General features: G+C 29.6%; 1 protein-coding gene and 1 long non-coding RNA gene across 4 annotated transcripts; one reads left to right on the top strand and one right to left on the bottom strand.

Moving 5' to 3' along the window:
• Window positions 1-1304: 1304 nt before the first annotated feature.
• LOC120256824 lies at window positions 1305-8621 on the bottom strand. 2 transcript variants are annotated; one of them, XR_005535421.1, is made up of 7 exons: window positions 8433-8621; window positions 8256-8311; window positions 6563-6705; window positions 6257-6403; window positions 5935-6021; window positions 1757-2129; window positions 1305-1578 (listed from the first exon to the last, which is right to left on the bottom strand). It is a non-coding gene; the product is annotated as an uncharacterized LOC120256824 (long non-coding RNA). The 2 variants fall into 2 exon arrangements; XR_005535420.1 differs by lacking the exon at window positions 6257-6403.
• Window positions 8622-10357: 1736 nt separating this feature from the next.
• Window positions 10358-14004, top strand: LOC120256850 (zinc finger transcription factor YY1-like). 2 transcript variants are annotated; one of them, XM_039264524.1, is made up of 6 exons: window positions 10358-10632; window positions 10777-10835; window positions 11784-11980; window positions 12060-12149; window positions 12969-13112; window positions 13244-14004. In XM_039264524.1, exons 1-6 carry the CDS (start codon window positions 10538-10540, stop codon window positions 13772-13774), a joined length of 1116 nt encoding a protein of 371 aa, XP_039120458.1. In that variant the 5' UTR covers window positions 10358-10537; the 3' UTR covers window positions 13775-14004. The 2 variants fall into 2 exon arrangements, with proteins under 2 accessions (XP_039120458.1, XP_039120459.1); XM_039264525.1 differs by lacking the exon at window positions 10777-10835 and having other exon boundaries at window positions 10557-10632.
• Window positions 14005-14981: the final 977 nt, after the last annotated feature.

Here is a 14981-nt window from a genome sequence, read left to right as displayed (position 1 = left end):
TTTATTTATTTATCCATTTAAAAATTTACATATTTATTTATCTATTTATTTATCTATCAATTAATTTGTTTTTTAGGATTAAGATATTGATGAAAGTTTGTTTGTTTTAGATTAAATATTTTTAAAATTATATTGATTTTTTAATTTGTTGTTATGTTGTTAGGTATCGTAAAATTTGATAAGATTTTTTATAAATTATTATTGTATATTTTTTATTATAAAAAAATATAGAATAGTAAAAAGGTATTATTGTAATTTATTATTTTGTGTTCTGTACTTATGCAAATCAAACATTAATCAGCACAAAAATTTTTGTACTATTCGTTGAAAATCAAACATAGAACAGGTACCCTTAATCTATAAAAAAAATTATTTTGGTTCTTGCACTCCATATAGATCCATAAAAATTAGCATATATTCTTAGGGTGCTATAAATAACAAAGGATAAAATGAAATATTTTTTATTTATGATTTTAAAAAACCAATAACCAAAAATTTAAAAGGTTATTACACCATAATAAATAATAAATGAGAAATTACTTATATCTACTTATATATCCTTTAGGGAAAAAATAAAAAAAATTAAGAAATTATTAAAAACCAAACTATTGTTTATTTTAGAAATCCCTATATAAACAAAAATCAATTTTAACATATATAGCAAGTTTTCATTGTCGGGTGTATTAGTCCATCCTATATATAGTAAATTATAAAAGATTATTAAGCCATAATAATGGTGTATATTCTAACCATTAAAAAAAATTCATAAACAAACAAACCCTCTTGTTTGTGATGGTAAATAAAAATATAAATATATTTAAAAAAATTTAAAATTCAAAATTTAAACTAATCTTATTTTTAAAAACAAAAAATTTAGAAAAGGGTTGTTCTCATTTTTAATTTTTAAAAACACATTTTTTTAAAAAAATATTTTTTAATAAAACACATTCTCAAACAAATTTTTTTATTTTTATTTTTTTAAAGCAACTCTCAAAAAAGCAATCAAACAAGCCCAAAAGCTTCCAAAAGCATCAAACACTTTTTTTTAATTTTTTTTTTGTTCATTGTTAACCGTGTATATGTAATATTTTTTATTTGAATTATTTAGAAAGAATTTCAATTAAACATATACCATAAGCTTTTAATCTAGTGATTCAAAATTTGGAAACACTTTATACAACAAGACTTATTAATTGTTTAATTAATTATTTGAAATAAAAAATGGTTTAAATTATATATTATTGATGAGTCGGATATAAAATTAAAAAAAAAAAAACAAAATACAGAAACAAGGTCACCAAAAGTGAAACCTAGTAAGAGGATATAAAATTTCCATAAATAACTTGTAATTTTAAAAATGGATATAATAATAAGCTACATAAATTAGTGAACAAATAAAATGTAAACTGCCAATGACCATTTGGTCTATTGGCATCGGGTCCCTTACGTAGGGTGTTCACCTCGAATGTCGAGCGTGGCTCCCCAAGTTCGATCCCCATCTCGCGCAAGGTGAGGGCACGATTCGGTGATGAGTGCTGCTCTCTCACGTGTTCGTCCCTGAGTTCCGGCGCTTGTCACCTTTCTCAAAAAAATAATAATAATAATAAAATAAAATAAAATAAAATAAAATGTACACTAATCTTTGTAAGAGAATTAGAAAATAAGACCAAAGATGACAGAATAATAAATTATGAAAATTGCGTACTTATGTGCTATAACAATTCCAAAAGATGCATGAAAATGTGCAATAACATACCCAAATTATCATGCATATTCATAAAATCAAGGTTCTCAAAAGGGCTATCAAAGGCTATCTGCATTAGTTCATCCATATGATTTTGGGGAAGAGATTGACCGATGGTGACCGGTGCTGTGGTGGTAAGTGGTGGTGTTTATGGTGCTTGTGGCGGCGGTGGTGGTGGTGGTGGTTGTTCTGAAACAGTTACGGCTGGTGGTATATATTTTTTTGGTTCTGAAACTTTGATAATGATTGGTTGGTCTCGCCTTTGTTGTTGTAGCCTTTGTTCTTCTAGCCTTCGTTCTTTTGAATACATTTTATAGAGCACACCAGCGCAGATGGCGGAAAAAAAAACTTGCGCCGTATTTCTCAATTAATGAGTTCATTTTATCTGCACAGTGTTAAAGATCAAATCATATTAATAATATATGTTAATTTGAATTTTATTCAAATTAATTTTATGATAATATTAATTTCATCATTATGGATCCTCCATTAATTCTAATAAGTATTTTAAATCTATTAAAAATTATTTTAATTCAGTTAAATACCCGACCTATACCCATCCAATAATCAGATATATATATTAATATATATAAGAGCTATCCACATCAGTATTACACCATTCTTTTTTCATAAACTTTCAAATTCAAACCATAAATCTCTAAACACTACAAATTATAAAACATTATAAAACACTTCAATCATAAAACCAAATACTATAAAACTTTATACATGTAAAATTTGGAAAACCTAAACCCTAAAATACCAAGCATTAATTTCTATACTCTAAATTTTAACTTTTAAACCCTAAATATAAATCACAAACTCCAGAAGGTTTGTCATTTTATAATTTAGGATTTTTGGAAGAATTCCTAATTTATTATTTTTGAAAATTTAAATGATAAAAAATTAAGTTATAAAGAAAATTAAGTGGATGCTAACATAGCCCACATGCCCATAAACTCACTGTCCAAGAATCCACCTTTCAAATATAATATTTAAATATACAGTACTCACTGCAATGGCCATATATGATTCTAATGAGTGTGCTTCACAGCTCTACCAAGCGAGGGGATGACTTCTAATGATGAATCTTAAAAATCTACTGGAATATATACATGATATCTTAACATGTTATAAAAATAGACAATAATTACAAATTATATATATAAAAAAAAAAAAAGGAAATCGAGGACATTCACATTTACCACTTAATAAAGCTATTAGAGTGGGAAAGTCTTACACGGAAGGAAAACCAAGATGTATGTTCTCTTTCGTCCAGAGTATTCACAAAAACATAGATTAAAACTATGATATTGGCATATTTATAATTATACTCCTTTTCACTAAAAAGATATTGAAAAGATAATTTTACATTAAAATTTAAAATTTAAAATACATCATTATCCAACATATTTAATTAGAGTTAAAATAAAATTCTATTGATAAAGTCATGCACTACTTTATTTAATTTAAATATAAAATTAAATTAATATTATCATCAAGTTAATTAATGTTTATTAAATTTTATAAATTGCACACAATATTATATTAAAAAATATTATTTTTATTATTAAATAATATTTATGTGGCTACCCATTAACCTTGTTAAGAGAATTTTTTAAATATTTTATATGTTATTTCACAAATTATAATCAATGAAAATACGGAAATTATTCTTGTCAATCTAAAATACATAAAATATAAATTAAAAAGAGAAAATATATAAAAAAATATTTTATTAATAATAACTAACCCTAGTGACCCAATCTTGACCACTTGCACCAAACACCGGTTAAACATAACAACATCAATAGCACTAATTTATATAAAATTATGTAAAACATTTTACTGTCTAAATGGATTAAATAAAAAAAATAGATTACGTAAAAAATAAGATATTATTATTTTTAAAATATAATAGAGAAATAAGTGTTATTTTTTCCTAAGTTAAATACTAATTTCATTTATTTAGCCTAATATATACTGTGTGTCTAGGCACGTCGGCTATCGCATCAAGAAAAAATAACAACATTGGCACAATTGGAGTGTTAGGAGACAAGTTCATCTAATTTACAACTTGAAGAAAAAAATTATAAGTTAAAACATGGGTAAATTTTTAACTATTTCGAAATAATAAATAGTATTTTGAAAATTTTAAGACTAAATTTTTAATATTCCGAATTATATTTAAATAATTTGAAATTTTCTAAATAATGATGAGAAATTTAAAAGCCAATTTTGTCCGTATACAAAAATTTATACGCCAAATCACAAAACCAAAAAAATAACCTTTTATGAAAGTTTATTAGAAAACATGAATCTAAAAATTCCTGAACCAATCGATTAAGGTTGATTAGCTTGCTATTTTTTATCAATTGAGATCGTAGATCTTACTGTCTTCTAGCTGCGTAGCATAATGCAGTTTGAAGTACATATATAATATAGATAGTTTGCTTCTTCGTCAAGAAGAACCTTGCCTTTATTATATTTCTACGAATAAAAGTCTATACAAAAATCTTGCTATTTTTTTTTTCTTGTATTAAATATCCTAAGATTTAATGTAATATATAAATATACATATATATTAAAAGATTTGTTTAGGTGGTTTATTATTCTTTAAAAAAAAATAATTCTTTTATATTTATATGCATGGATTTTTGGTAAGAGAGGACTCTTTAATCTCTAAAAATGAAAATTTAAAGAAAAATTCTATTGACTTATGTTCATCCTTAAAAAAAAAACCTATAAGCCTAAGCAATAAAATTAAAAAGTGGCATGGGGGAGGTTGTAGGTAGCTAGAGTTTCTTTTAAAAATGCTAGGAACCTTGAGGACCTTTTCCATGTGCTTTACGGACTAGTTATCCTAAATTAATAATTTCAGTAAATATATACGCTAATGATTTTTTAAAATTCTTTAAGGTTCAACAAAAATATAAATTAATATTTGAAAATAAAAAGCCAAAAAGGTAATGTAAATTTATAAAATTTACATTAAGTATATTGCAAAACTAAATTCGAAGTATACTTGCGACTTTATAATACTTTAAACTACACTCATTGTCATTTTCAAGATTTATTTATTTATTTATATTTGCATGAAATATTATCACTTTTGTCATTCTCATAGGAATTTTGACCACATTTTTTATTTTTAAACTTTGATAAAAATGCAACAAGTTATTTATTATGCATGCATGGATTTTGTTTAATTTTAGTCTCTATTACCTTTTGTCTTTTATTTTTACTAATCATAAAATATAAAAACTCCATCTAAATTAATAAATATTTATTTATCAAAAAATCAAAAAATTATTTATTTATTCATAAATAAATATCTTTATAAAATAATAATTTTTTTAAGTCTCAAAAATATTATTTTATAGATTTTAATGTATTTTATTATTTTAATTTTTTCTACAAAAATAAGTATGATGATATGACATTTGGCCATATCTGTGTGTTTGAGGGAGGAAAATAAAAAATTACAAAAAGAAATGGGATCTTTTAGAGTACAATGATAAAAGTAAATTATAAAATAATAATAAATAAATAAATAATAACTTGACTCCTCAATTAATAGAATAGTAGCTTATTTTTATGTTAAGTGAAAGATTGAGTATTGGACTCCATCCAATTTAGTAGTTGAGAGTAGGGGGTGTAATCAATCGAGGTCAAGCCGAGCAACAAGTTACTCGAGCTCAAGCTCGGTTGAAAACTCACTATTCGATACACTACTTGATACTTGGCTCAAACTCGATCAAGTTTTGTTTTTGTAACTCGAACTTGACTCAATACATAAATTCTGACCTTACTCGATTAAACTTGATTAAAGATAATAAACTCAGTTTAATCATAGATATTTTTATACTCGAATTTGAACTCAAGCTCGAACTCAATTATATATATATATAACAAACTAATATATAATATATACAAACAAATACAACTACTCGATTAAGTTTGCAAGCACCCGAGTCAAGTATTAACATACTTGAACTCAACTCGCTCCACTACTCGAGCTCGAGCTCGAGTCGATCATAAACGAGTCAAGTTTGAGCTTTTCCCAAATCGAACTCGAGTAGCTAGTAGTAGTAGTGTATCATTTACATCCCTAGTTGAGAGTCCGTGTCTTCTAACATAAAAAATTAATTAATTAATTAAATTTTTTAAAAATAAAGGTATGGGCTTACCTGGGATGCAGCACTTACGTCTGAGCTCTTCTCGACTAAACTATTCAGCTTCTCCCCTCGTGCAAGCACAATATCAATAGTCTTGTGCTGCATTATGTTTGAGGTATAAGGAACATGCACGACCCACTATGAAATCATAATGTCATAAGCTTACCAACTTTACATTTGAAATCATAACAAATACTCACTATTGTTGATACAATTGCCATGATAGCATAGTCTTTAATATATAGTTACCAGAAAAACAAGTGTTGCAGAATGATGAAAGACAGCAAACAGGATAAAATGATACAAATAATTGATCATAGAGATGAATCCTTACAAGAATAATTGTCACAAGCATTATTGTTAAGAGTTTTGTCAACTCAAAGCCACCAAGAGAGTGGTGAGAACAATTGTCCAGATACATTTGCATCAATTAGAGAACTCTTATCACTGATTTTTTCCTGGTAATTTACAGATCTTGCACCTGAATACGCAGAGTATGGCATCGTATCTATCAGAACTGATGTTTATGCACATGGAATTGTTCTATTTCAATAGGTAAATACAACACGTATAAAACTACTGGTTGATAACAGTTACAAGTTATCATAAATCTAAATCATAGAATTTAAGAATAACAAACCTCTGTTACTTCAACAGGTGGTTTTGGCGTTGCAGCTGCAGCTTGGCCAGCAATTTGAATCACAAATCTCCTTTCTTGTTACTCAAATGCAATGGCATCCCTTCACCTCTGAACTTCCTTGCTTCTTTAAGCTTAATTATTCCCTGATAATATATTCAACGGTGATTACCAAATGGAATGACAAAGTTCAAGGAAAGAGCCATTTTCAGATGCTTGTAAATTTGTAATATTAATAACCTTCCTGCCAAATTTAACCAAGTGTTCATGAAGGTGCTGATGATTTTCTCAAAATCAACAAGACCTTGGATCTGAAAAAAGAGTGAGTGAGAAAAAATGGATAACACCATGAAGAAACCATTCAAGTTTGTACATTTGCAAACTTGACAAACATGATTGACACACTAAGTTTGTGTAAAATAGCCTTAAGATGGCATTGTTTGCATAACCATTAATATGGTTTCACATAGTTAGTGGTTTTAAAAGTAGCATATTTAACTTGCATATGGTTGCTAATGGTTGCAGGTTTTGAAACAAGCATATTAAAAAAAATTACTTGTCTCTTGTAAACCAATTTTTTGTAGTTCATGTGAAGCATCAGAAAAAGGCTCAAAGAACTCCATTTCTTCAAAAATTTTTAAATACAAGTAGTTCCATGTGACAAGAAGATGCATGAATAGAATCTGAATTTTATTAGGGGGCCATGGACTCTTTGCAATTTATTTCAGTTACCTGCATGTGATCATCAAATACACAGAATTGACTAATATACACTTTGAATCAAGAATCAAAGTCTTGAGTGCTTGATACATATATAAGCAATATATGATAATGTGTAGAATTTCGTCGAAATTGCATGAGAATCAAATAACATTGAATTGAATTGAAAATATAGTTTATGTTAAAAGATTACTGCAAATGAAGCATGAAAAGCAAGAGAGATGTTAATGTTGAAGGGATCTTGGTTACCAATAATGTTGAAAAGTCCAATTACTTGGTTTGTTAGATAAGAGGCACAAATGATGGGTTGAATGCAACAGGGCACTAGCTTTACACGCCATAAAGGGATTAAAAAATAAACGGAAGAAGGGGGAAGAGGTTGTGATCAAGGCATCAAACACTTGAAGTGGAATCCAACTCCACTTCAACCATGATTAAGTCCTTCAAAAAAAGATGAAACAAGGAATTTTATAACAAATCACCACATGCTTATTAGGTTGACTTGAAGTATTCAACTCTTTTTGGGTCCATCTTTGGACCCAAAAAAAGACTAATTTCAAATAAAACCAACATTGTTAACATAAATATAAATCCATGCCGCAAATTAAACAAATTTAGATTATGTGATTGAGATCTCCCGCTATTAAACACAAAACTCTGCTATACATGATTATTCAATTCAAAACAATTTTCATACAATATTTGCTATGCAAAATCCTAAGATGAGATAAGTATGTCTTTATGATTTTTTTTTTTTTCTGTTAATCCTGCTGACGATCTCATTAAAATCACAAACAACCCAAGTATATCCATCACAAAACACATGAAATCCAAAAAAATCAGTGATAAGAGTTCTCTAATTGATGCAAATGTATCATTCATTTCAACCATTAGCTTTTAAAACTAGTGATTTTCAAAATTTAAACTATAAAAAACAGGGCAATACTCTCAAATTCGCTGAGGCTTTCAAGCTTACCAGTAGCCAAACAGTTAACACCTTCAAGAGCAGCAACAACGCTGAAAGACCAACACCTTCAAGATGAGCAGGGCGGCTGATGAGCTTCAAAATTTAAAATAAAAAAAAAAACCCAAAATCTAATCCAAGGTTCTCTTCTCCCCCAAAAACAGAGAATAGAGAATTCAGAAAGACTACCTGGAGCTTCGGATCATAAGGCCCTAGAACGATCGAGAGAGATTGAGATGGAAATCTATGCCCTAGAGATAGAGACGAGGACAAGATGCTGTGAGTGTGAGATGCGGTGGTGATTAGAGAAGGCGAAAGGCGGTGGCGATTAGAGAAGATGAGGTGCGGCGTGAGCTTAGCGCGAGATGAGTGCGAGAAGACGATGATGAAATAAATATATGATTTGAGTTTTTCTTTTTTTTCTTTTTATTTATTTATTTATTTATTTATTTATTTTGGAATTTAAGAATAATGGATTGATATATGTGGCTTGTTTTCTTACCTATAAAATGACTTTGATAGAGTAAATTTTTCTGGAGGTTACCAAACTATTAACTTGTTTCATTTAGGTATCCTAACTTTGATTTGAATCAAAAATGATACCAAACTCTGATTTTTTTTTACCGACAAGTCATCCATAATATTTCACCATAAATAAGCTGATGTGGAGCCCGAAATGTCACAGTCGGTGTGTGGTTTTTAATGAAATGGAAAACTTACCTGAACAAACTCATTAAAAACCACATGCTTACTATGAAATTCTATTTATGCCAGAATGTTATGAGTGACCTGTCGGTGAAAAAAAATAAGAGTTTGGTATCCTTTTTTATTCAAATCAAAAGTTGAGATACCCAAATGAAACAAGGTAATAGTTTGGTAACCTCCTGAAAAATTTACTTGATTTTGATACATACAATTTTACTAATAATTATATTGTTATTCAACGGTTGGAAAAAAAAAATAATGTAAATATATATATATATATTTAAAAAATTTTAAAAAATATATCTTATAAAATTTTGAAGTTGGAACTAGAAATTTTTTATAACGAGGGTGTTATAAATAATAAAGGATAAAATAAATATTTTTTATTTTGAGATTTTAAAAAACCAATAACTAAATATTTAAAGGGTTATTACGCCATAACAAATGAGAAATTAATTATATTTACTTATATATCTTTTAGAGAAAAAAATTATTAAAAACCAAACTATTGTTTATTTTAGAAATCTCAATATAAATCAAAATACGTAAGAAGTTAACAAAGTCTTGTGTACATAAAGTTAACTCAATCTTTGACCCTAAGTTATACATAAAAATATGTAGGAATATACACAAAATATATCACTTATAAGGATACATCTAATTTCAACTTTTTTTTATAGGAATATAAATATAAATATGGTTTAAAGCCACTATTACCCAAAGAAATTTGGGTTAACATTCATGTAGCATCTAATCTATAAAAAAAAAATTATTTTGGTTCTTGCACTCTATATAGATCCATAAAAATTAGCATATATTCTTAGGGTGCTATAAATAACAAAGGATAAAATAAATTTTTTTTTATTTTAAGATTTTAAAAAACCAATAACCAAAAATTTAATGGGTTATTACACCATTATAAATAATAAATGAGAAATTACTTATATCTACTAATATATCCTTTAGGGGAAAAATAAAAAAGTCAAGAAATTATTAAAAACAAAATTATTATTTATTTTAGAAATCCCTATATATATAAAAATTAATTTTGACATATATATAACAAGTTTCATTGTCTGGTATATTAGTCTATCCTATATATAGTAAATTATAAAAGATTATTAAGCCATAATAATGGTGTATATTCTAACCATAAAAAAAAAATTCATAAACAAACAAACCCTCTTGTTTGTGATGGTACATAAAAATATAAATAAATATATATATATATATATAGCAATTATCCATTTCCCAAGAATTTTCTCTGTTAAAGCACAAGGACAAGGACACACCCGGAGAGAATAATCATGCATTAAAAATAAATAAATAATTAATTAATTATAATTATTTTTTTTTTAAAAAAAAAGAGGTTTCTCTATAGAAGCAGTAAGAATACTGGTATACCACGATGGAAGGCGTGTTGTGTTTAATGGCGACCTTCTATCCTTTCCTTTCCTTTCCGAGATGGCTCCATCATCCCTATCTCATTCTCCTCTTCTCACGTGCCATTCCTCTTCCCATTCCCATTCCCATTCCCCTTCTCCTCCTTCTCTTCTCCTCCAAACCCTAGGCCCTATTAATTTCCATCCATGGATCTCCATGCCAATTATGCTCCCTTGATGCCTGCTCGCCGTGCTCGCCATAGTAGGCCGCCGGCACCCGCCGTTCGGTGGTTCCGCCAATGGTGAGCTCTCTTGCGGGGTTTCGTTTCGTTTTGATTTCGATTTTATTTTATTTTATTGTTTGGATGATTCTTGTGTATGTGTGTGTCTCTGTGTGGATTTTGGGTTGAGATTTGTGATTCTTTTTGGGTGGTGATTTCGATTAGGGTGCCGCAGGAGATTGCTGCGACGGGCGAGAAGTGCTTGCTTTTGAAATGGGTCACAGGTGTCTTCTTCTCCTTTTAAAAAATTTTAAATCTCGCTTTTTTGGTGTTTTTGATGTTGGGATGCTATTGAAATGATGTTCTTGATTGCTGTTATTTGTTTTAGATTGATGGGATTTATGGTGTTTGTTTGAAAAAAGATGAGATTTTTCTGCTATTTTTATATATGGTGGATTGGTGGATGACTGGATTATTTGTTAGAAGCTGTGTTTCATTGTGGTGATGAAGTTGTTGTAATTGTGAAGTGGCCCTAAGGGCTAGGGTTTCGACATACATTGGGGTTTATGAGGCATTGATGTTGTGGTGTTTATAGAAGCATGTAGATTACATGTTGACAATAAGGTTTATGGGTTGGTGTAGGAAGATAAGGATGCTGAATGCCTTGACACACAGTTTGTGGAGAATACCAGATTTGCATCACTCACATGATTCTGTGTTCAGGTCAAGACTGAGTTTGGGAATGGATTTGGATTGCTTTGTGAAGAAAGCAGTGAGAAATATCACAACTTTTTTTTTTAATCATAGGTTTAATGGTTTATGGTTTAAGAATTCCTGCACGAATTATGATCATCCAGTAAAAATGTGTTCTTGGCAGGCTTAAAAGAGACCTTTTAGAACATATAATCAGATCATCAATAAAAGTTGAAGCACAAAAGTAATTTGCCCCAATCATTTGGTCAATCCAGATGTTCCCCAGAAAATCTTTTTCTTGTTTATTTGCAGTTTGAATATAATTTTGACTAGTAGTGGTATCATGCTTTCATTACATGTGTGATACCATTTATGTTTTATTATTGTCTTCAGTAAAGTATGTTTAAGCATGAACCTTGGCCATAGTTTTCTGTACTTCCTTTTCAGAGTTTTAAAGAGTAGAAAATTTATGTCAAAGCTTTATAATTTTTCACAAAGGATGCCTCTAAACAATATCTTCCCTCTTATTGGACATTCAGAGGACATGATGAAAGTTTTAAAAGAGAGCGAGGAGACTGAGACAAAAGAGGCTGAACCTGAACCAACTACTGAGGTTCTTTTCCTTTGTAGTCATGAAGGTTGCGGAAAAACTTTTATAGATGTAGGTGCCTTACGAAAACATGCTCACATTCATGGAGAGAGGCAACATATTTGCCCGTATGAAGGCTGTGGAAGGGTAGCAAGATTATGTTCACTTGTCTTTTATTATTTTATTGCCATTCTATTTTTTAATTACTATTGTACTTGATTCACAGAAATTTTTGGACAGTTCCAAATTGAAGAGACATATTCTTATTCATACTGGGGCAAAAGATTATGTATGCCCTTATGAAGGTTGTGGTAAGGTGATTATCCTGTCAACTGATTCACTTCTATGATTTTAATTTCTATGCAAAATATATTTCTTGCGATTCGGCATGCTGGTCTCGTGAGAAGTTGCTGTCTCTATGCCTGATATATCATTTCTCTCTTTATTTATTTATTTATTTATTTATTTATTTATTAAGAAAATTTTCCTCTCATATGCACCCTTCTTGGTGAATGGATGTGTTAACGCAAATGTGCAAGTGTCAAATTAGAATCCTCAAGCTGAATATTCAGAATAGGGAGAAAATTTGACCCCGTTGCTTGTGACTGAAGTCTGCTGGAACAGACATTTCTTTTAACTAAGAAAACATTTATACATTTGTGGCAAGCCAATTTCTAGAAACCTAAGTTGGGTAGCAAGGAAAGAAATGGTCCTGCAACTCTTTCTTAAATTTCCTGTGACATGTTTGTTTTACCATCACTTGCATCTCCATGACTGTGGATTTTGTTGTCTTATTTCTTTTCCTCTGCTTATTCCAAACTCCTTAAATAAGGCATAGCAACGTCAGGTCAAACTTGATAAGGCTTCTCTTTATAAGTGCTAGACAGATATGTGGCAGAATGGGGATCCAACTTTTGATTTAATTTGTATGGCACAGTGGCACTTACTCTTCCACTAATATTTCAAAGACCCAGTAGTGCTCATGCTCCTGATTTCAACTCTTATGCTTATCTCTGTTGTTGATGTAATCGCATAAGTTCAATACCATCACCATTCCCTTGTCTCTGTTTTTATATTTGAAAATTTGAGTTATGTATATGAAAATTGCTTTACCACTTTCATCTACACATGACAGGCATTTTCCCTGGACTTTAACCTAAGGACTCATATGAAAACACATTTGCCAGAGAACTATCATGTTTGTCCCCACAAAGACTGTGGGAAGAGGTACACTCAAGAACACAAATTGAACGCCCACCTCAAAACTTTCCATGAAAAGGTATCTTTGCCCCTCCCATGAATCTAGGCTGCATCATGCGTCGACAGCAGCGCATCAAATTTTTATGATAATAAACATCTGTTGTTGAAATTCTATTTACACACTGCATTGTCCTAATGATGTTTATACAGAACACCGTGACAGAGTTCACAAAACATGCTCCTGTGGAAAAAGTCCATTATAACCCAAAGCCTGCTTCGATAGTCTACACTCCAGCTCCTCCTGATCGCCCATACGCCTGTCCTTACGAAGGTTGTGGAAAAGCCTACATCCACGAGTACAAACTAAACCTTCATTTGAAACGGGAACACCCAGGTCACAACTCCGAAGAAAACAGGAAGCAAGTTTCTGCTACGACCCGTGCTATTGATGATGCTAGCGATCCAGATGCTCATGTCGTAAAAGGTGGTTCTAGCAAGAAGTCCAAAAAACGTAAACCAAGTCCAATACATGAGATGCCTGAGATGCCCATCTCAAAGATCTCAAACAGGAAATCTATGACTTTGGATTCCCGGAATCTTGACATCGCTAAGAAGCCATGGACTGAGACAAAAGTCGAAGAAGATAGTGAGGAAACCGAAGAAGACCGTGACAATGTTGAAGATACCATATGGCGGTACCGAGAGAATGATGACGACGAGGAAACTGAAGACGAAGATTAAATAGTTAATTCCCATTCTTTTACACCATTATAAAGTGAAATCCCCTTGGTTGCATCTTAGCAGAGTTTCTACTATAGAGTGGAAGATCTCCAATAATGGAGCCTTTCTTGTATGATTTTATTTTCTGATTATTTGAATGAATATTTTCTGATTGTTGTAAATTTGAATTGTCAAGCAAGAACAGCTGTCCTTGTTAATGGATTTGATAATGTAGAGCTTTTATTGTATGATGTTGATTGAGTCTTCTTTAAGCACTTCTGTTTTCTTGCAGCATTGTTCATCATATGATGATGATTTGTTGGGACATGGACAATTATTCATTTGGATGGTCAAAGATGAATAGAAAACAGACAGGAAATTATGCTTGTGAACATATAAATCTTGTATTTCTAAGTAATTTTAGGCTACATGTTCACTTATTAGTGTCATGCTAATGAATGGGATTTGATTCTTTTAAGTAATTTTAGGCTACATGTTCACTTATTAGAGTCATGCTAATGAATGGGATTTGATTCTCTCCTAATCCAGGATTTGAAAATTTGTAAAATTAGTGAAAATTACTTGGATAGTGATTTAAAACTAGATAATTACTAATATGCGCTTATGAAAATCATCTTTTGCTCATATGCTTTCATAACATATTCTTATATACTTCTATAGTTTTATTATTGGAAATCAATTTATAAATTTTATTAAAATGTGGTTTTTTTTTATTAAAATAGGCAAAGCACATTATTTATACTATTCACCATGCATGAGATGAAATTTGAATACTTGACGTGGCTAAAATGGGGATTGAATTGTGGCTTTTATTTTTTATTTCTCAAATGAATGAAAATAAAAAATAAGAATATTTTATTTTTCTATAAATATTTTTTTATTGACTTTTTTATTTAAAAGGTATATAAGCATGATATATAAGGGTAAACATTATCTTTATGATTTTTTTAAAAAAAATCTGTTTTTTTTTTTCATTTTTACATGAACATGCAAACAAAGAACAACTCTGAAATTTTATGGTTGTGTTTTAATGGAATTGACAAATAGCCATAATTATCAAGTAAATTAGAATCCCTCAAAATAAGGATGTGCACATATATAAATATACAATTAATGATGAAATCTTTCTCATATAATCAAAGAAATATAATTAATAAGAGTTTTAAATTGAGAAGACTCAAATGCTTACAAAAAGAGAAAGACAAGC

The sequence above is a fragment of the Dioscorea cayenensis genome, unplaced genomic scaffold (genome assembly GCF_009730915.1).
Source record: "Dioscorea cayenensis subsp. rotundata cultivar TDr96_F1 unplaced genomic scaffold, TDr96_F1_v2_PseudoChromosome.rev07_lg8_w22 25.fasta BLBR01001667.1, whole genome shotgun sequence".
NCBI classification, from domain to species: domain Eukaryota; kingdom Viridiplantae; phylum Streptophyta; class Magnoliopsida; order Dioscoreales; family Dioscoreaceae; genus Dioscorea; species Dioscorea cayenensis.
This window is presented reverse-complemented; position numbering and strand designations above follow the sequence as displayed.

What these genes read in the sequence shown, in the direction of transcription:
- LOC120256850 (XM_039264524.1), top strand. Translation starts at nt 10,538, where the DNA reads ATGGATCTCCATGCCAATTATGCTCCCTTGATGCCTGCTCGCCGTGCT. An exon ending in GCTTTTGAAATGGGTCACAG is followed by an intron (nt 10,836 to 11,783) that starts GTGTCTTCTTCT and finishes TTGGACATTCAG; the next exon opens with AGGACATGATGAAAGTTTTA. An exon ending in TCAAAACTTTCCATGAAAAG is followed by an intron (nt 13,113 to 13,243) that starts GTATCTTTGCCC and finishes ATGTTTATACAG; the next exon opens with AACACCGTGACAGAGTTCAC.